The sequence below is a fragment of the Polypterus senegalus genome, chromosome 13 (assembly GCF_016835505.1).
Source record: "Polypterus senegalus isolate Bchr_013 chromosome 13, ASM1683550v1, whole genome shotgun sequence".
Lineage (NCBI taxonomy): Eukaryota > Metazoa > Chordata > Cladistia > Polypteriformes > Polypteridae > Polypterus > Polypterus senegalus.
In genome coordinates, this window is record NC_053166.1 from 42,179,397 (window position 1) to 42,201,354 (window position 21,958).

The 21,958-nt window shown below is 37.3% G+C and overlaps 1 protein-coding gene across 11 annotated transcripts in view; it reads right to left on the reverse strand.

Annotated features, from left to right (window-relative positions):
- Positions 1 to 21,958, reverse strand: part of rapgef6 (Rap guanine nucleotide exchange factor (GEF) 6) — a 373,961-nt gene that overhangs the window by 83,439 nt on the left and 268,564 nt on the right. For 10 of the 11 annotated variants that reach the window (XM_039775454.1, XM_039775462.1, XM_039775459.1 and 7 more), the window contains one exon: positions 3,070 to 3,201. The exons of the other annotated variant lie outside the window; for it this stretch is intronic. In XM_039775454.1, the coding sequence (XP_039631388.1) occupies positions 3,070 to 3,201 (132 nt within the window). The remainder of the gene's footprint in view (positions 1 to 3,069; positions 3,202 to 21,958) is intronic. 11 annotated transcript variants of the gene reach the window in all.

The following is a 21,958-nucleotide window of genomic DNA, read 5'->3' on the forward strand; positions in this document are numbered from 1 at the left end:
CAGCCACAACAACAGAAGGACTGAATGAGTTAAACGCTTACCTAGCACTGAAGCATAGCAGTGACAGAGGAGTGGTGAAGAGTTCCGTTCCCTACTCTTTCTGCCTGACCAGGAAGGATGCTTTTTTCCTGTTTAACCTTTAGCACACAGCTGGGATGAGAGGGCATTGGTTCTCATCACCAGGACGCACAGCAACAGGAAACCAAGTTAAAATAAAAAACATTAAAGTAAATGTGGGAGTGGGAGGTCTTTATTTTTTTACTTTTGCCATCCTATGTGAATCTTGTCAAACACATAAGAACAAATTCACAATGAATACTACAATTCTCTTTTTTCTTTTTGGGAAATATTTAAAAATTCTTATAAAAAGGGTAAGCGTTACAAGCAGAAAAAAATAAACTAATTATTCTCAACTGTGACAAAGATATAGTTCAAAAGAAATTTCTATCAATTTTCTATATCCATTTTCTCATATTCAAGTTTGTTAGGAGATACAATTTCTCCAAAAAGTGACCGGCACAAAATGTTATTAAATTGACAAACAATAATTAAAAGTCAGTGAGAGAAGAAACACAATTATATAAAAAACAGACACATAACGGATAAGTTAAACTAAACAATTCTACTCATGTCAGTGTGAAAGCTTTTAGCAAAAATAGTGTTGATGTGACTGACACAATCAACTTAGCTGTTCAACATCAGAACTCTGTGGTTTATAATTAGGGTGTCACACCCATACAGGCATAAAAGTGAGCCTATGGAAAATGAGGAGATGAGAAAAAAGAAAAATAGAAAGTAGAGTTTGCTGTCAACAGAAAGAGTGCAAGAAAGTGGGGAATCAGGACACCAAGTGGTGCAGAGGAGAGAAGGCTTGGCAGTTGGGAGTTGGCCCCACAGTGAGTATTTAGCTGGCGCTTACAGGTTAGGGTTGCTCCATAGATGTTGATGTCTCAGCTCCCAGCTGAGCATACCTGATGGGTAAGCTGGAGCTGAGAAAAGAAAGAGAGGCACCTGAGCTCGTAAGAGAAAGAAGTCCCAGTTTTAACTCTTTTTAACCTGATGTTGGATTATTTATTGCTAATTTTAACTTTCATGAAAGCATTAGTTTTTATCTTGGATTATTTATTCATGAAAATGTTACTGTCCTTTACATAGTTTGAAAATAAAAGCATGGAGCACATTTACACCACACTTGGCGTTTTGCCTGTCCTCATTGCCCGGTCCATCCTCAGCAATATTTCTTACATTTTTGAGGGTGAATGAGCAAACAGAGGGAGTAATGAAAGCTCATTATCTGTTAATGAAGGCAGTTTTTGAAAGCTTACAGAGCTGCAGACGATGCTCATCAAGAACATTCAAAATTTTCTAGTAAGTTGCAGGCAATCAGGAATGATTTAAATAAAGCCAAACTAAATAAAGCAAACCATTGTTCGTCACCAAAAAAATTCACCTTGAAACATTTTGAAGTAAAATCCCACAAAATGTCTATTAAGACCAAATTGTTTAACCAATTAGAAAGCTGGTAATAATAAAAACAATAAAAATGGTTAACAAAGGTAAATAGAGCTCATCACTAACGTTAGAAAAATTGTAGAAATAAAAAATACAATTTAAATAAAAACGATTCTGGAAATATTATGTAATATGTTATTGACTTGTTCAAAAAAAATATCCATAATATAATAAATACACTGGATAGATGAATTTACTGGCCTGTTTTTGCCATAACTGGTCTAATGATCTAATATTCTAGTATTTTATAATCCATCCATTGAATCTGTCAAGAGTAACTACCAAAATATACTTTTGGATATTAAGTTGCTTCTTTGGAGAAAATGTGCAAACCATTATTAACATGCACCACATAATTTTATCTGTTTCCACACTGATTTACTCAATAGAAATCCACCTCATTACATGATATAATAAGAAATCATCTTTCAGCCCCTCGCTTGACACACATCTGATCTCAATTTTTTGCAGCTAATGCCTTCATCTGAAACACACATATTAAAAATGAGCTTCTGAGACAATCAGGATCTTTTGAAATTTTCTTACAGTCTCTAGGTCTTGATGCAAACTCTTAATTAACAGCCAGCAAGCTTTCCACACCAATTCTCTGCCTAAGTCTCTGTTTTCAAAGCTCCTAATGCAGTAACTGAGGCTTAAATTCTGCTTTACAATGCACTGTACAATTTATTATTACTTCTCCTAATAGTTACATTTTACTTTTTGCTTTTCTGATTGTTTACTTGTTTTCTGTCTCTATTGATATGATGTGATTGCAAATCTTTTTCATTTTATACCACAGTTGGCACTAAAAAGAAATATGGGTCAACACACAGATAAAATTTATAAAATATATTTTGATTATGTTTTCTTCATTGGTTATTGTTTTTTTAAACAATTCATTAAAAGGTACCCATTTACAAATGCTAGTACCTATAAAACACAACAAGTTTAATGAAGAACTGTGAAATAAACAAGATGCAAGGCACTACATTTAAAAAAAACGACAATTCTTGTATGGTCACCAAGTTTATAATTTAATGACTCGCCTCACTTTTACAATTGATTTTTGATAAGCAGGTCTACATTATCTGATACTATTATTGGATGTTGTGCAACATTTACAATTCTGTAAAAGCACTATGATATTAATAAGCACCGTCATTAAATTTATTGAAATCCTTTCTTGATGGTGGAGTTGAAAAGATAATAACCGATTTTCTTAATTTTAAGAGAAAAAATAAGTAAAAATGTATTGTAAAAGCACCATAAATATTTTTTTTGTAATATAAACATTAAAATGGATAATCAGTCTGTTTGCTGACTAATTATTTAAATCTTAATGTTTGCTACATAAGAAGGCGATTCATAACTTCACTTATGTGATAATAATGTATACACATGGAATGAGCACTTGTTATAAATATTGGCCAAAATGGTACATTTGTTATGAAAATATAATAAAGCTACATTAAACTTTTGGGTTTATACACAAGCCCAAAAGCATTCAAAAGGCTGAAAGATGATAATTTCTTTTACTATTACTGCTTTCAATTTTACCTGATAAATATCAGATAAGCTGCTGCTTCCAGAGTCGCTGGCAATACTGCATCCTGATTGGCTGGCAGACACATGAGTCATCTGTGAATGAGGACTATCAGTCAGGTGCATCTTGGTGAGATCCGCTGGTAGCTACAGAACAGCAGAAGCAAAGCAAAACTTTCTTAATTAAATATTCTCTTCTGATTCCATGAATTATACTGTATGTCTATATATCTAAATCTATCTGTATAAATTTAATTATCAAGATATAGATATATACACACACCTACATACACACATACACACAAAAAAACCTTTGCTTTTTCCAATAACAATAGCAGCCCGAATAGGAAACCTGCTCCAAAGTTAAATATATTATTTAATGGTATTACAGGTAATGACTTGATGAAAAAGTCGTCACAGTTTAACACTGGTGCTATTTAACAATTATTTATTTAAAATTTTCTTTGTACTAGACAATTAAAATTTCACAACTACTAACAATGACAAGCACAGACAGCAAAACAATTAGCAAGCTTTAAACATGTCTGTTTAAACCAGCATATTGTTACAGTGGTTTAAAGGCTACAGACAATGACATAATCAAGATCAGGATTATGTAAATTCTTTTCTTTTTTTATGTGGGTTTGAGAATGTGTATATTGAATCTTTTGTGCATCTTAAACCTCTAAGCAGCAACAAAAGCACATTTTGAAAAGCAAATACACAACAATAACAGTGTCTATAAATTAGCATGAAGTAACTTTGAATGCCACCAAATAGTTCTTTCACGTTTAAGGATATATTAATTTCACTGCTGACAAGTGACATTTCGTTGAAAATGACAACTCTGGCATTTTTCCAACAATAAGTCTTAATTCCAACTGCATTGAGAACTTTACTTCCCGAACTATCCCAACTGACAGTAACAGCTAACACAGCACTGATCAGAATTATAATGTTTTGGGTTTAGACTGAAAGCAAGACATAATCTGTTTTACTTTATATTAGAGCTTTATTACAAATATAAATCTGAAATTTTAAAAACTAAAAGCCCAAAAGCAAAAATATTTTTTCCATGATATACACTGAAGAATTTTTGAAAGTAATTTGTGATACTACTCAATATACAAGGTACTGGAAAAATGAATGACAACCCCAGTCTCTCTTTGGACATGTAATACATTAGAAAAATTTTGACAACAACAGATAATTATGTACACCAAAGCTGGTCAATCCTATCCACCTAATTTCTCCAAAATAACATCTAGTCAAGTTTAGACAGTCCACAAAGTGTATTATCTGCAACACTACTTGGTAACTTGTTCCATCAATCTATGGATTTCTAGAATATAATAATAAAGTAAATATAATAATTCTAAAAAAAAAAAAAAAAGATTCTAATGTTTGCATGACATTTACTCCTAACCAGTTTACTTCTGCAGTTACTAAACAGAGTATCCCAAATAACATTCACTAGTGCGTTATATAGCTTAATCATATCCTCCCTCAAACCTTGCTTCACATATTGGGCTGTATACCCTAGCATCTTATCAGAGTTCTTGATTAGATCTGTGCACGGTGAGGACGTAGATAGTGGCAAGTATACTATGACTTATTTTCTTAAGTTATATTTATGTGTGACACTGCGGCAATCCTGTAATTTTAGTTGCTTCTTACATTGAAAGTTGAGTGATATATTCTAACTAGCAAAATACCCGCGCTTCGCAGAGGAGAAGTAGTGTGTTAAAGAAGCAATGAAAAAGAAAAGGAAACATTTTGAAAATAACGTAACATGACTGTCAATGTAATTGTTTTGTCACTGTTGTGAGTGATGAGTGTTTTTGTCATATATATATATATATATATATATATATATATATATATATATATATATATATATATATACATTTACACACACACACATAAACATATATATATATACATATCTATACATATACACATATATACATACATATATATATCTACATATATACACATACATATGCATACACACACATATATACACACAAATACATATATATGTACATACACACACACATATATAAACATATATATACATATACATACATATCTACATATATACACACACAGCTATTTTGTATCAGTGCAATACGCTGCTTGTTAAAACGGATAACTCCCGCTCTTACGTGCAAGTCTGCATGGATATTATGAATATCATATTTGTTCAAGTTCTATTTAAATTTTAAATAGAAGGAATTTTTATTTAGTCGACAGAAATATCTTTGGTAGGAATGGTAAAAACAGACAGGAATATTATTTGTGAATAAATCAACTCAAACCTTAAACAACTTATAATATTTTGCTCTCCATAAAAATATATCCTGTCTAAATTATACAAGTTAGAAATAAAGTAAACGTTAAAAGAACAAACATTCAAATTTCTTTACTCTTATGTAATTTTATATAAAAATAAACTTAGATTTTAAATATCCCAAAAGATTTTGCTCTCCATAAAAATATATCCTGTCAAAATTATACAAATTCAAATATGAACATGCTGCATAACAAAACCTGGAAATATAAATAAAATGTGTTCCTTTCAGCAATAACAAATCAAATCATTCAGTTGTCTTTGCTCATATGTCATTTTAGAGCTGGACGCCTGGCATCTTTTTTTGGCAACAGGTTCGTTTATGTTTGGTGTGAGGTTCTGTGTTGTGGAGATTCTCAGGATGGATTGCAGGTGCTCATCAGTGAGGCGACTCCTGTGTGCTGTTTTGTTAGTCTTTATCACTGAGAAGAGCTTCTCACACAGATATGTGCTACCAAACATGCACAAGGTTCGAGCCGCATGTAGACGGACTTTTTGTTCTTCAAAGTCACCAAAGCGCCGTGCAAACTCAGTGCGCGCCAGTTTGTCAGCAAAGTGCGTATTTGGGAACACCGTAGTGACGACTTGGTTTAACATTACTTGGCAACAGGGAAAGTGGGGCAAGGTGCACTGGTGCATTTGTGTCTCCCATAAAAGCAGCTTCACTTGAAATCACTTTGTGATTGTGCACGGTAAAACGTCCGCTGAAGTGTCAGATTCTTATTTAATTATTCTGCTTTCTGTATCTTCTGCATTGCATTCAGGTTACCCTGATGTTTTGTCTCATAGTGCCGTCTTAGATTAAATTCTGTAATTACAGCCACATTAGCTCCACAAATGAGACACACGGGTTCAGTAAACATATACTCAGCCTCCCATCGGTTTTAAAGGCTCTATTTTCAGAATCAACTTTTCTCTTCAGCATCGTGTGAGCTAGCTTCGCAATAACTTGCAGCATCATAAGCTAGACTTGATTAACGCGTAAGTGTTAGGCAAGGCAGCTGAAGCGCTGCATTATGGGATCTGTAGTTTATTGTGTTACCAGCGCTTCATATACCCGGCCATTAATAACAATAATACAGTATATAAAATGATCTCGGGCGGATATAATTACACGCGGGCGGATGTGGCCCGTGGCCCTTGAGTTTGACACATATGGACTAAATAGAACTTGAAAAGATATATTTTTCAAATGTGATCGCAATTCAGATAGAGTTGACGCGCACTACAGCCTGCATGCCTCAATAAGTCATCCTCCCTCGCTTTTACTTTTTACCGTTCATCTAATGAATACACTGAGTATGGCTTTACCAAAACAATCATTGATGGCTAATAAAGTATCCATTATTCGAGTATGTAGATCGGGATATATATATACATATATATATACCCGTATCGCAGCGAGAAGTAGTGTGTTAAAAAGCTAGAAAAGAAAAGGGAACATTTTAAAAATAACGTAACATGACTGTCAATATACAGTATTTGTTTTGTGAGTGTTACTGAGTGTTGCTGTCATCAAGGATTTGATTATCATTATTTCTTTCAATCAGGTTCGTATTTGTAGGATGTGTTGTGTTCAAGTTACATTCCGTGTTTGTCAATCGTTGTAAAGATGACAGGTTTCATTCATCGATTCGTTTCTTACTGCATCAATAAACAGCTCGTCTTCTTCTTTATCTGAGACCTGACACACTGCATGCACGGGTTTTTTACACTGTCTTCCTTTAGCGGGACATTGACTTTTCCAACGTGTGCTTTGTTTCCGCAGTAGCTGGATTTATGAATATGCTTGTATGTATCAGGCGCTTCATATTTTTGCTGCCTTTTCAATTGTGTAATTCGGTTTTGTTCAGCTCTTTGGAACTGTTGCTTTTATCTGTGCACTCGTCAGTTCACGTGAGCCGCTCGGTGTACATGCATCGAAGGTTCCCAGCTGTGCTGGTGCCATCTCGTGCTATGTCCATGGCTGTATTTAATGTTACCTTAGTCCTGGCACTTAAAACTTTCTCTCGCAGTTTCGCTGAGTTTGTGTCAAACACCACCCTGACCATCTCATCTTCCTCTCCATAAGCACAGTCCTTCACCCGTGAATATTTAGTGGCAGTTTGCTATTGGATTGCCGCTGATGGACGGCCTTATATGGGCAGGCACTAAATTACAAACGCCAGCGGCAGCCTGTCTATGAACTTAATTTAAAGTGTAGGTTTACATCGTGCTTTGTTTCCGAAGTAGCAGAACTCATGAATATGGTTGTATATGTCACTCGCTCGCTTCTTATTGTTTCGCTGCCTTCTCAATTATATAATGCATGTTTTCTTCAGCGCTTTTTGGAGGTCTTCCTGGTTTTCTATGTACTGCGTGATTACGTGGGAGGCGTGATGATGTCACACGAAACTCCGCTCCCACGGCGTTCAAGCTCATCTCCATTACAGTAAATGGAGAAAAACAGTTTCCAGTTATGACCATTACACGTAGAATTTCGATATAAAACCTGCCCAACTTTTGTAAGGAATGAACCTGCCAAATTTCAGCCTTCCACCCACACGGGAAGTTGGAGAATTAGTGATGAGTCAGTGAGTGAGTGAGTGAGTGCTTTGCCTTTTATTAGTATAGATACAATAGACAATGTTTCAATAACAATATTTTCACATGGTTTCCATGATTTACTGAAACATAACTATCTTTGAATTTTTTTTACTTCATAATTAAAAACAATAATTTTATTAAGGTATAATGTTTCCCCCTTGTTTAGAGCCAATGAACTTCCAAATGTCCAGAACATGGTTAGCTGGTTGTTGAATTGTCAAAAATTTGATTTATTATATTCAGTTGTGCAATGAGGTATTGCTAAACACATTTCTTAAACACAGCTGGACAATTCAAAAGATCCAAGATCCAATATTTATTACCTTTGAGAATTTCTGCACTTTCCATAGCAGTTTTCAGTTTTTTTTTTTTCTCTTTTTCTAGGATACAAGAACAGGTTCCGAAATCAAGTAAATACATGCTCTACAGTATACAGCTGGTAACATTAAATGGATATTCTTTCTTTTCCTCTAGCATATTCTCCATCACAATATAAAACTATCTGCCTAGACCACATCTCACAAATGAAAAGCAGTTTCCTTACCTGAATTACCACCAGAAAATGGAATTTTAAATGGTTTGCTGTTACTTGTGCATTTACTGTACAATCTGCTGCTAGTATTTCTTTTAATTCAATTATTTACTTAGAAAATCTGCTTAGTACTATGTGTCACCAGCTGTAAGCAGAATCCAAACTAATGGGAATCGGACTATAAACTAATGAAAGAAGGACAAAAATTAGTAGAACTTAAATTAGTAGAACACATAACAAGTAACTTTAATTGGTAGATCTTCACACTTGATGAACTTGCCATTCAGTTAGCGCAATAAATATGTACAGATTGCTATTAAAGAAGGGAGACAGGTACCGCTAAGTGCGTAATATAAAAAAGCAATATAAAAGATTTAAGTAGAGTTTGATCATAATATATGATAATAGATATGCCAGGGTTAGAGGATCAGGAAGAGCAACTCTGAATTTTTTTCCACACAAAGTGATAACACTGGCTGGCTCACAACCACCAGCCAAAAGATATTCTACAGTCAACAATAGACCCACACAATAAAAATGGGCTATGGTTAGACAATTTAACAGTAGATTACTAGAGTATAGTTCAGTACTAAAGTAAAAAAAAACAAGTAAAATGCAAAACATGCATGACCTTCTCATAGATGGAATAATGTATTAGGCAATCAAACTGAGCTTCACTCTTTTCAGTAAAAACAAAACAAAGCAGTAGCAGTGAACTAAGAAACACTAATAATAAGATGTAAAAAAGCTCGACTCTTGTCATTAAATTTGCTGATGTTACTGATACAGTGACGTCAGTACAAAAATATTTCTCAATGACAGCAAAATCAAGGAGTTGGTAACAACTTTTAAGAAGTAGGGAGAAAGACCACCATCTGCATTTGAAGGAATGCTGTAGAGGAGGCCACCACATTTAAATTTATTGGAGTTACCATCAATGAAAACCTAAAGTGGGCACAATGCTACTCAGTTAATAACAAAAACATGCAAGTAAGAATATAATTGTACAGTACATGACTATCAATGGCATATGAACTGATAAAATCCAAGTCAATAATGAAGTTCTCTCTTAAAGTAATCCTGTTACTGAGACTGGAGTCTTGGGAACTAATGCATATTCAAGAAACAAGCACAAAAAGAAACCCTTCCTTGTTGAAATTAATGTCCAGTCCAACATTGTTTTGGAACATGCTTCTCCAATAGAATTAAGAAAAAACTGTATGCATTAGTAATCTAGTATCTGGTGTCTGACTATTGTGGCTGGAAAGTAATAGGGTCAGGCAGGTAACAGCTGGTAAGATATCCTGTGAAGCAATCAATAAGCAAGATAGGTCTAAAGTAATTACAACTTTGAAAAGACTAGAGAAATAAAGTGTAATAATGCCAGGCAATACTGAACACTTAATATCACATGTCAACATCTAAACAACATAATTAATTTAAATTATTACTTTTATACCTCTGCAGCTAAAGTACCTTATTTCAAGAAACAATAACACCTCAAATACCACAATATACAGCAAGTAAAATATACTGGTAATTTACTTTAAAGAAAAAAATATATTTTCCAGTTTGTAAAAATGCCCTGCGGTGGGCTGCTGCCCTGCCCAGGGTTTGTTTCCTGCCTTGCGGCCTGTGTTTGCTGGGATTGGCTCCAGCAGACCCCCGTGACCCTGTAGTTAGGATATAGCGGATTGGATAATGGATGGATGGGTTTGTAAAAATACACAAATTTGGACAAACCATATTGTGTCAGATAGCACAGCCTATATCATTAAGAATTACAGTTAACTTTAAAGTATGTGATTACACACTATGACATGTGCTTCTTCAATACCCTGAAAGAGTCCCTTTAAGAGAATAACAGTTACACTTTAAAAGCTACTGGTTTTAATGCATGTTTCTCAGCTTCTATGCCAGATTCCCTTGAGAAACATGCAATGCTCATGGTGGTAGTGCATGAAAGAAGATAATGCATTAGATCTGTATAAACCTCTAGAAGCCACATAAACTCAAAGCATAAGCAGTAACAGAAAAAATTGGCCACCAGTAAGACAACCCCAGAAAGATAAATTAAGGGTTCAAAACAAAAAGCTCAATTGGCAGATTTTTAACAGAAATATTTCAAAGGCCCTTTCCATGGGCTCACCACCTGTAGGAGGGGCCAAGGAGGTTGGGTACAGTGCGAGTTGGGTGGTTGCCGAAGGCGGGGATCTTGGCGGTCCGATTCTCGGCTACAGAAGCTGGCACTTGGGATGTGGAATGTCACCTCTCTGAAGGGGAAGGAGCCTGAGTTAGTGCGTGAGGATGTGAGGTTCCGGCTAGATATAGTCGGGCTCACCTCGATTCACAGCTTAGACTCTGGAATCAATCTCCTTGAGAGGTGCTGGACTCTCTACCACTCTAGAGTTGCCCCCGAGTGGGTGTGGGCATACTTATTGTCCCCCGATTTGGAGCCTGTTCACTGTGGTTCACCCAAGTAGATGAGAGGGTGGCCTCCCTCCGCCTTCAGGTGGGGGGACAGGTCCTAACTGTTGTTTGTGCGTATGCGCTGAACAGCAGTCTGGAGTACCCACCATTTTTAGAGTCCCTGGAAGGGGTTTTAGAGGGCATGCTTTCCGGGGACTCCCTCGATCTGCTGGGAGACTTCAATGCTCACGTGGGCAATGACAGTCAGACCTGGAAAGGCGTGATTGGGAGGAATGGCCCCCTTGATCTGAACCCAAGCGGTGTTTTGTTGCTGGACTTCTGTGCTCGTCATGGATTGTCCATAACAAACACCACGTTCAGGCATAGGGGTGTCCATATGTGCACCTGGCACCAGGACACTCTAGGCCTCAGTCCGATGATCGTCTTCGTGGTTGTGTTGTTGGACTTGCGGCCATAGGTCTTGGACATTCAGGTGAAGAGAGGGGCGGAGCTGTCAACTGATCACCACCTGGTGGTGAGTTGGCTTCGATGGTGGGGGAGGATGCCGGTCAGGCCAGGTAGGCCCAAACATATTTAAGGGTCTGCTGGGAACGTCTGGCAGAGTCCCCTGTCAGAAGTAGCTTCAACTCCCACCTCCAGCAGAACCAACCACGTCCCAAGGGAGGTGGGGGACATTGAGTCCGAATGCGCCATGTTCCATGCCTCTATTGTTGAAGAGGCTGAACGGAGCTGTGGCCGCAAGGTGGTTGGTGCCTGTGGTGGCGGCAATCCCTGAACCCGATGATGGACACCGGCGGTGAGGGATTGCTATCAAGCTGAAGGAGTCCTACAGGACCCTTTTGTCCAGTGGGACTCTGGAGGCAGCTAGTAGGTACTGGCTGGTCAAGCGGAATGCGGCTTTGATGGTTGCTGAGGCAAAAACTCGGGCGTGGGAGGAGTTTGGGGAGGCCATGGAGAACGACTTCTGGATGGCTTTGAGGAGATTCTGGTCCACCATCCGGCTTCTCAGGAGGGGGAAGCGGTGCAATGTCAACACTGTATATTGTAGGGATGGTGCGCTGCTGACCTTGACTCGGGACATTGTGGGTTGGTGGGGGGAGTACTTTGAAGACCTCCTCAATCCCACTAACATGCCTTCCAATGAGGAAGCAGAGCCTTGGGACTCAGAGGTGCTCTCTCCTATGTCTGGGACTGAGGTCACCAAGATGGCCAAAAAACTCCTTGGTGGCGGGGCCCCGGGGTTGAATGAGATATGCCCGGATCTCCTAAGGCTATGGATGTTGTGGGACTGTCTTGGTTGACACGCCTCTGCAACATCGCATGGGCATCAGGGACAGTGCCTCTGGATTGGCAGACCGGGGTGGTTGTCCCCCTCTTTAAGAAAGGGGACCAGAGGGTGTATTCCAACTACAGAGGGATCACACTCCTCCGCCTCCCTGGAAAAGTCTATTTGGGGATCCTGGAGAGGAGGGTCTGTCAGATAGTCGAACCTTGGATACAGGAGGAACAGCGGTTTTCGTCCTAGTCGCAGAACAGTGGACAAGCTCTGCACCCTTGGCAGGGTCCTGGAGGGTGCATGGGAGTTTGCCCAACCAGTCCACATGTGTATTGTGGACTTGGAAAAGGCGTTCGACCGTGTCCCTTGGGGAATCCTGTGGGGGCGTGATCTGAGAGTATGGGTTACTGGATCCCCTGATAAGGGCTGTTCGGTCCCTGTACAACCGGTGTCAAAGCTTGGTCTGCATTGCCTGCTGTAAGTCAAATCCGTTTCTGGTGGGAGTTGGACTCCGCCAGGGCTGCCCTTTGTCACCGATTCTGTTCATAACTTTTATGGACAGAATTTCTAGGCGCAGCCAGGGCGTTGAGGGGGTCCGGTTTGGTGGAATCAGGATTGGGTACTGCTTTTTGCAGATGATGTTGTCCTGTTTGTTTCATCAGGCCGTGATCTTTCAGCTCTCTCTGGATCAGTTTGTAGTCGAGTGTGAAGCGGCTGGGATGAGAATCAGCACCTCCAAATCCGAGACCATGGCCCTCAGCCGGAAAAGGGTGGAGTGCCCACTCAGGGTTGGGAGCGAGATCCTGCCCCAAGTGGAGGCACTCAAGTACCTCGGGGTCTTGTTCACGAGTGAGGGAAGAATGGAGCGGGAGATCGACAGGCGGATCGGTGTGGCGTCTGCAGTGATGCGGGCTCTGCATTGGTCTGTCGTGGTGAAAAAGAGCTGAGCCGTAAGGCAAAGCTCTCAATTTATCAGTCAATCTACGTTCCTACCCTCACCTATGGTCATGAGCTATGGGTAGTGACCAAAAGAATGAGATCGTGAATACAAGTGGCTGAAATGAGCTTCCTCCTCAGGGTGTCTGGGCTTTCCCTTAAAGATAGGGTGAGAAGCTCAGTATTTAGGGAGGAGCTCAGAGTAGAGCCATTGCTCCTCCGCATCGAGAGGAGTCAGATGAAGTGGCTCGGGCATCTGATCAGGATGCCTCCCTGGTGAGGTGTTCCGAGCACATCTAACCGAGAGGAGGCCCTGGGGAAGACTCATGACACACTGGAAGGACTATGTCTCTCGGCTGGCCTGGGAATGCCTCGGGAGTCTCTGGGAAGAGCTGGCAGAAGTGGCTGGGGAGAAGGAAGTCTGGGCATCTTTGCTCAAGCTGTTGCCCCCACGACCTGATCTCAGATAAGCGGAAGAGGATGGATGGATGGATGGATGGATATTTCAAAGGTCACAACCAAATCAACAAAGATTCTAATATTTTTATGGCAAATTTTCTATCCTGTCAGAATTCTTCTGCTGTGATTCTGTACATTATGGAAACAAAGGACACATCTGCACCAAGTAAACATACAATGTAAATCATTTCCTTAGCCTGATGTTCATAGGCAATGACATTAAAATTTAGTAACTCAGAAATGGTTTTCCTTTTTAAAGGTACCAGAAAAAAAACAATACTATGCATGTTTGCATTTAAATACAAATAAATCTGTTTTACACAGTTTGATGGTTATGAAATTAAACAAGAAACAATTATATTTAGAAATACTCAGGCAAAATTTACCATTTGATTTTTTTTTCACTAATGTACAGCAAAATTCCAGTCTTCTACTAGATCAGATTAAAATATTACAATGTAAGCAATTGCTGAATTTTTAAAATACCAACAAAGTTACTTTTGCAGAGAGGTCTTTGAACATTTTTCCTCACTGATAATGCTCTTAAGTTAAAACTATATATCAAGTAGCTGAAGAAATACAAATGAACACCACTGCACTACATATTTAACTATGAGGGAACACAGGCCTATTTCAAATGGTTAATGAGGGTAACGTAATGATTCATATACTCAAATGCCATAAACCACCAGGGTCTGACACAAGAGTCACTATACAAAGTGAAGTTTTATCCTAAAGTCATTTTAAACAGTCAAGAAAAATCCATTTTTCAGTCATAAACAAATAAATACATACATTAATATGAATGACATATTAATACAGCTGAAGCAGAAATTGAAAAAGATAACAAATGACTTAATAAATGTAAATGAAAACACAGGCAGAAAAATGCAAACCACATGATCATATAAAATATTGCAGAAGATCAAAAACACATACATGCTATATATGGCTTCAATTTTGTGTAAGACAGTGAGGGAGACCTTACCCAATGTAACAAAAAATGGGATTTTGTTTTCACTAGGGAGGGGGAATTTCACTGTATGATTCATAATGAATGCTAACAATCACCTTGGACTACTTGGTATATATATATATCCACTGACATTTCTACTTAAAATCATTTCAAAAAACTGTGGTGGGCTGGTGCCCTGCCTGGGGTTTGTTCCTGCCTTGCGCCCTGTGTTGGCTGGGATTGGCTCCAGCAGACCCCCCGTGACCCTGTATTAGGATATAGCGGGTTGGATAATGGATGGATGGATCATTTCAACAAAAAAAAAGCTTCTGATGCTTTAATTAAAAGAAAAAAATCTTTATTAGATTTGCCCTTAATTAAAGGTTACTTGTGTGAAATCAGGTTTGTAATTAACATGACTATTTCAGAATTCCTGTAAAACAGCATTTGTTCAGTTGTTTTCAACCTATTTTTACTATTGCTTATGCCTGTGTACTAACTCAGAACTGGCCATTTAATTGGACTTTAAGTGTCATAATTACTTTTAATTGGAGATGCCATCTCATTCACTTCCTTTCAAATATGTGTCGTATGTGCTTTGTCTATGTTATGCATATTTTACTTGTTATACTAATGAACATTACTCTTGCTTCAAAAACCAAACGAACAACTGCAATTTAGTATTTGCTGATTCATTTGTGTTATGTTTCTTTTGGCAGCCTGGCTAACTTCATGTATTTGTAATTAAACATTTTCCTCAAAACAAGATATTTCACATCACTGGAGATTTTCTCCTTGTGCTTCGAAGCATTATGAGCTGAGCCACACAAATATCTGGTCAACGAGAGAATTTTCAAACACTAACTACATAAATTTTGTTTTGTAATGAACACTGAACACATCATTTTGTCACCTATGCAGACAGATATTTGTGAGGGTTGTGCCCCATCCAAGGTTGGATCTGGTCTCATACCCAGCACAGCCAACACTGGCACATGCTCCCAGAAATGCAAATCAAATGAGCCACTTAGAAAATGGACAGTGAGTTGGATAAACATCCATTTTCATAATGACTGAAAGATGAAAGTAAAACTCTTTTCTTTAACAGGTTTATGTGTGATTCTTTTTTTAAAAGACTTATAATCTTGCCAATCTTTTAACTTGCTCAAAAGTGTGACACTATAAGGTAAAATGATTTTAACTGACAATTGATTGGTCACATTTTTGTGCTCATAAAAGCATATTTCGCAACTGCGCAATGGAAATAAAGTGGCAATAACAACCAACCTTTTATTTGCCTGGAAAGTTCAGCATAAAGACAGGAAAGGTTTAAACTCTATAATAATGTTATGCAGCAAATATACAGAACAGCAAGGTTGCAGAAGCTGAAAAATTGAACTCTCCTTATGCAAACATGTAAATATTATAAAGGCGGGGTGGCCTAAAGGAATAGAAGCACTGTTTATTGTCTACATTAGATATGAGTGACTATATTCTGTTGTAAATAATTCTGATGTTTCACATTAGTATTATTTTACAACTTTGAAGAAGGCTTCAGAATGCCCTATGTTTTACTTAGTGATTAGAATTAAAACCATATTGTATCTTGTTAATGTGTTTATTTTTTTATACAAATCCAATAAATTCTATCTGTTATGCTTTTGCCATGTAAAGAACATACTACACTTGTTACTGTAGGTAAAAATGAAAACACTTCAGTGAATTTATGAAACTTGGTTTCCAGAGGCTTGCATAAACAACAGGATGAGAAAGACAAATTGAACTGTGAATTAAACATGACAAGAGGGCAGCAAAAGCTTTACTGAATAAAAATGGCTATAGATGGGAAAGCACATGGAAAACCGTGTCAAAGTCTATTTTCATCCCTCTCAAACAAAGCTCAGTGGACAATAATGACAGAATCAATGGAATAAAAGGGTAACTTGAACACCTACAAACAGACTTCATATTAATGCATTTGTGTTACATGTTACTGATAAAAGAGCTTTTTTAACATGTATATCTATATGCATTTTAAATGAGAATCACTCAAGTATAATAATTAAATAGACTATCAGAAAGTGCAAGTATCAAAATAAAATTAAAAACGTTTAAGATTACAGACCTCAATGGTATCATGCATAAAAAGTACAACAGGACATGGTGTGCCACATTTTTAATCTGCTCTTACAAGCTTCAGATAAGGAATTGAAGGTTGGCTGGTCTAAGTACAGGGTGAAGTAAATGGCATACATTTTTAAATAGTTGACTAGTCTTCAATAAGCTGTTAGCCTGACATATTTATAAACATAAACAAAATAATTCATTTGAAATTAATCTTGCTCTTTGATTTTTTTTTTATTTAAAAATATCTTTTCACATAATATCATTAAACAGTTATAACAAGATCCTTGAAAATACCATAATTCTTGCATAACCATTAAACCATCCATACTTTTTATAACTCACCTATTCATTTTATCATTACTGGGAACCAGGGCTTACTGCAGGAGCAGTGGACATGAGGCAAGAAGCTAGCCTTAAAAATGTGCTGGTCTATCCCAGGTCAAACCATTAATGAATTACTTAAATAAATGATGTCTAGTATTCCTAGATGACTACACCAATAAATATGATTTCTTATGCTAATCGAGCAGGTATAAGAATATATGGTCTGTAGCCTGTAGAATAAAAATATTGCAGATAACTTATAGCAGGTAAAGTAAAACTTTCTCTATGCAAATTCTGAAACTGACATTCAGGTATTATTTTATTTTACCCCTTACCTTAGGCTTGGTTTTTGATATAATTTATAACACTATTGCAAAGTACTTTATGAATTTTATATGGTTTGTAATATTAACTTCATCATGCTTTGGAACAGACTTAGTACTAAATCATCACTGATTGACTTAATTGACTGGCACTTGAAGTAAACCCATCTTGAACGGATTATGCTGCTGACTCGTGACACAAAAATTCATAGGACAGTATATGGTTCAAGTCCTTACGTGAGAACCCTAAATCCAAAGAGGACTGTTTCATTTATGTTAGGTAGAATGCCCAGAGGGGACTGGGCAGTCTAATGGTCTGGAATCCCTACAGATTTTTTTTTTCTCCAGCCATCTGGAGTTTTTTTTGTTTTTTCTGTCCACCCTGGCCATTGGACCTTACTCTTATTCTATGTTAATTAATGTTGACTTATTTTATTTTCTTATTGTGTCTTTTATTTTTCTATTCTTTATTATGTAAAGCACTTTGAGCTACTGTTTGTATGAAAATGTGCTATATAAATAAATGTTGTTGTTGTTGTTGTATATGGTGTGTAATTCAAGAAAACAGTAAGGTCAAATACCTTTTAAAGTAAAATTAAACGTAACATAAAATGTGTGCAAATTTTCGTTGGGCATTGTAGCTATGCTGTGATCACATTTCCTCTAAGCCACCTCAATAACATCACTGAATCATTTTCAGAACTCTGCTAGTGAATGATAAAATTTTTTCTACGAATAGTAACATTAGGTTGCCTACAGAACTTGCTTGTTAAGGCAGTTGAGATAAGTGTGATTCTACATTGAAATCCAGACTACAGACATGCTTATTTCCTCAAGTTTTTTTTCTTTATAACTTACAACAGTCAAAAAGATAGTATGTTTAAATTTAATAGTGACAGTAAAAACCCTTGCTGGTAGTTTTGGAATCTCAACTTGCAGGTAACCAGTTTCTTTGTAGCTGTTATTTTGTTTCTAATATTTTCATTGCTTGCATGGACTGGGTGTTGGTCAGGGTCGTGGGGTCTAATGGCTGTGGGGCATCTGTTGGTGAAGAGAAATTCACCGATCTTGACTTTGCCAACGATGCTGTGATCTTTGCGGAGTCAATTGAGACTCTGATCAGGGCTCCCTAGAGACTGAGCAAGGAGTCCGAGCGCCTGGGCTTGCGAGTGTACTGGATAAAAACCAAGATCTAGGCCTTTAATGACCCTTTGGGCGCAGCCATCAGCAGTGTGTCTGTCTGCGGAGAGAATTTCGACCTCGTCGAGAGATTTATGTACCTCAGCAGCGACATTCATACCACTGGTGACTCTTCCTATGAAGTCAGTATATGAACTGGGGGAGCATGGGGGGTCAGTAGGTCACAGGAAAGGGGTGTGTGGTGCTCTCGATATCCATGCAAAAGGACAAAGGTCCAAGTCTTTAGAGTCATGGTGTTTCCTGTTTTGCTACATGGTTGCAAGACATGGATGCTATCCAGTGACTTGAGACGAAGACTGGATACCTTTGGTACTGTGTCTCTTCGGAGAATCCTTGGGTACCACTGGTTTGACTTTGTGTCAAATGAGTGGTTGTGAATTGAGTCCCGAATGAGGCACATTACTTCCATTATGAGGGAACGTCAATTACGGCACTTTAACCATATGGCATGATTCCCCAAGGGTGATCTGGCTCACCAGATCCTCACTGTTGAGGACCCAAAGGGATGGATCAGGCCAAGGGGACGCCCACGTAACACCTGACTCTAGCGGATAGATGGTCATTTTCAGAAGGTGGGACTGGACCGTGTCTCTGCCTGGGGGTTTGCAAACTGGGATCCTGAGAGTTTCGTTGTGTGGTGGATAAGGCAACACACTTTATCGGTGCGTGATTCTTAACCGGACTGTGTTGTATACTTCTTTGCAGTATTATACTGTACTTGTATTTGATTTGATACCTCCTTTAGATACACGCTACTTAAAATTTGTCAAGTTTTATCATTTTTTTATTAGTACTTAACATTTGGTTGATGCCTTTGTCCATGAAGTGCAGGATACATTTTTTAAACAGTTGGAGCATTGGCAGATCAAGTGACCTGTTCAAATGCACATACTTAGTCATTAGCAAGAATTGGACTGGCAGCCCTGGCATTTTACATTCAATGCCTTAGCCACTTCAACAAAGGTACACTTTCCAGGCTAGTCTAGATATTTGTTAGCACCCCATTTTTTGTGATTTCTTTTTAATTATTAAATTGAACTACTTATCAAGGACTAAGCTAATTATCAGATACTGTTGACAATGTTAATAACAAACATTTTTTTTAAAAATATCTCTATAGTGGATTTTTCATTTACATTTTCAAAAGAAACCTATTACCGAATTAACTTGAAGAAGTCAGCAATGCTACTATAGCACTGTCACTATAAAAGTGGTTGAGAGAGGGTGGAAAAATAAGAGGGGTGGGGGTTCAAAATTAAGTTTAGGACCAGTTTCTTGACAGACATAAAGGTAATAAAAAATAGGCTAATTTAGCAGACTATACCAGCACAATACATATACTTCAGAATCTGAAAAGAAAACATCCAGGTGTGTTAGAAGACATAGTTAACTGAACAACAGCATTGTGCATCATACCATTGTGTCATGGTTTGTCACAGAACTAGGGTAACTGAACAGTAGAAAACAGAAAGGATGATTAGTAATTCACTTTAACTGAAAAAGGTTACTATTACCAAAATCAAACCACACATTTTTTTTTATCACAAAGCAAGTGCATGTGGACATGTAATGCATTAAACTAATAACTTATAAAAGCAAAAGCATACATAGTTCAGTGAACTGGGCACAGTAGGCTGTGTTGTAACAAATTAATCTACCCTTACCAAAAATCACTGAAGCTTACCACATCCTGTCAAATTACGTAAGGCTACCCATAGTTAAAATGATTACGGCAGCTTGTCAGAGTGAGCGACTCTTACCAAAAATGATTAAAACTCACCATATCCTATAAAACTGTACCCAGCATTAGAACATGTTTCTAAATAATAAGTATTTAGTGACTGCAAAATACCACAAGCTCCCACGCATTTGTCGGCTCCCTAAAGTTAGCGGAGATGCAGTTCAACTTAATATGTTGTTGGCAGCATATTTTTGATGTGCTTAACCCTCACCATATGGAGAACAGTCTTTTCAAACAACTGCATAAGAATAAACAATTAAGCTCATCATTCTATTGGAAATATCAGATAATATGACCTACTTCAAAAATTGTTTATTTTATAATCAGTTCACCCTGTTATTGTGTTACATAGACTATGTTAAGTTAACTTATTTAGCCTAAAAACAAAAAGCTGTTTCTGTAAACCAGTACATACATACTATACCCTTGTTTGATTAACTACTGAGATATATAGCTCATCTTGTAAGAAAATATAACCAATGGGCTGTACTGTTTACCGGGTTAAACAATGCAAAGAGTGATATATTCTATGTTTTTTCTTCATCAGTGTTCATTATTTCTGCTTATGCTATCAAATTATTTAGGGAGCCAGGTGCCTTTCAGAAGTATAACATTCATGTGTCTTATAATGATAAAAAACTATTTAAATGGTTGAATAGACAGACAGACAAATATCAAATTTCAAGTATATTTCAATAAAACACAAATATACCACCTATGACCTTTGACTCTGGACAAATATTTTGATTAAGGACATGAGCTGCTCATCACGGTTGAGGATCAAGGCTTAGGATACATTCTATTGTCATGAACACACTACATGCCACTAACATTAAGATAAATATGAGAAAATTTCCCAGAGGATGAAATAATTCATTAAAGCAGCTATGGAGAATACTGCACTAACAATCACAGCCATATACTTTTGAAAATAACAGATAGGTGTTTCAGTGTGGATGGGTGAAAACAGTTATTTGAAAACAAAGAATCTAACTGCACTCAGATGTTTTTATGCTTATTATGTAACTCTCACCAATTGGATCTTGATCATAACAAAGTCTCATTCCCTAATATGCCACCCTCCATGGAAGAAAAAACAGCAGGCAAAGAAGAGGTGCTTTCCATGGTATTTGCTGTGTTATTTACCTGCATAAATTTAAATTATACCTTGTACAGTTTGAATGCTGCATACTTGCACAAAAAGCAAATAATTTACCAGTCACTACAGCTCTGTGATAAATCCCGTGGCCGGCAGTGCTACCGTTGTAAAATTTAGATACCTGTAAAAATAGGATTGTAAATAACTCAGTTGACAATCTCTTCTCAATATTTGTTACTTAAATTTGATCCACTGAGTAAGGAGGGGCATCTTCCTATAAAGACACTTAATGAAGTGGATGGGTGTAGAATGCAGACAAGCTCACAAGAATAAAGAACAAAGGTACAAACCAAAATTCAGTGAAGCCTAGACACTCTTGTGCTTTTTTTTATTAATTTATTTCTATTCTCTATTGATTTAGTGTTAAAAATGTTGCTTGGTACAAGACGTATTCTGATTGCTGTACACTGCTTATAATCAATGAATGAACAAAGACCTGATCACTTTTTTTAAGATTCTTTTTAACCTTTGCAGTGTTTCAATTTAAAGACAAGACTACCATC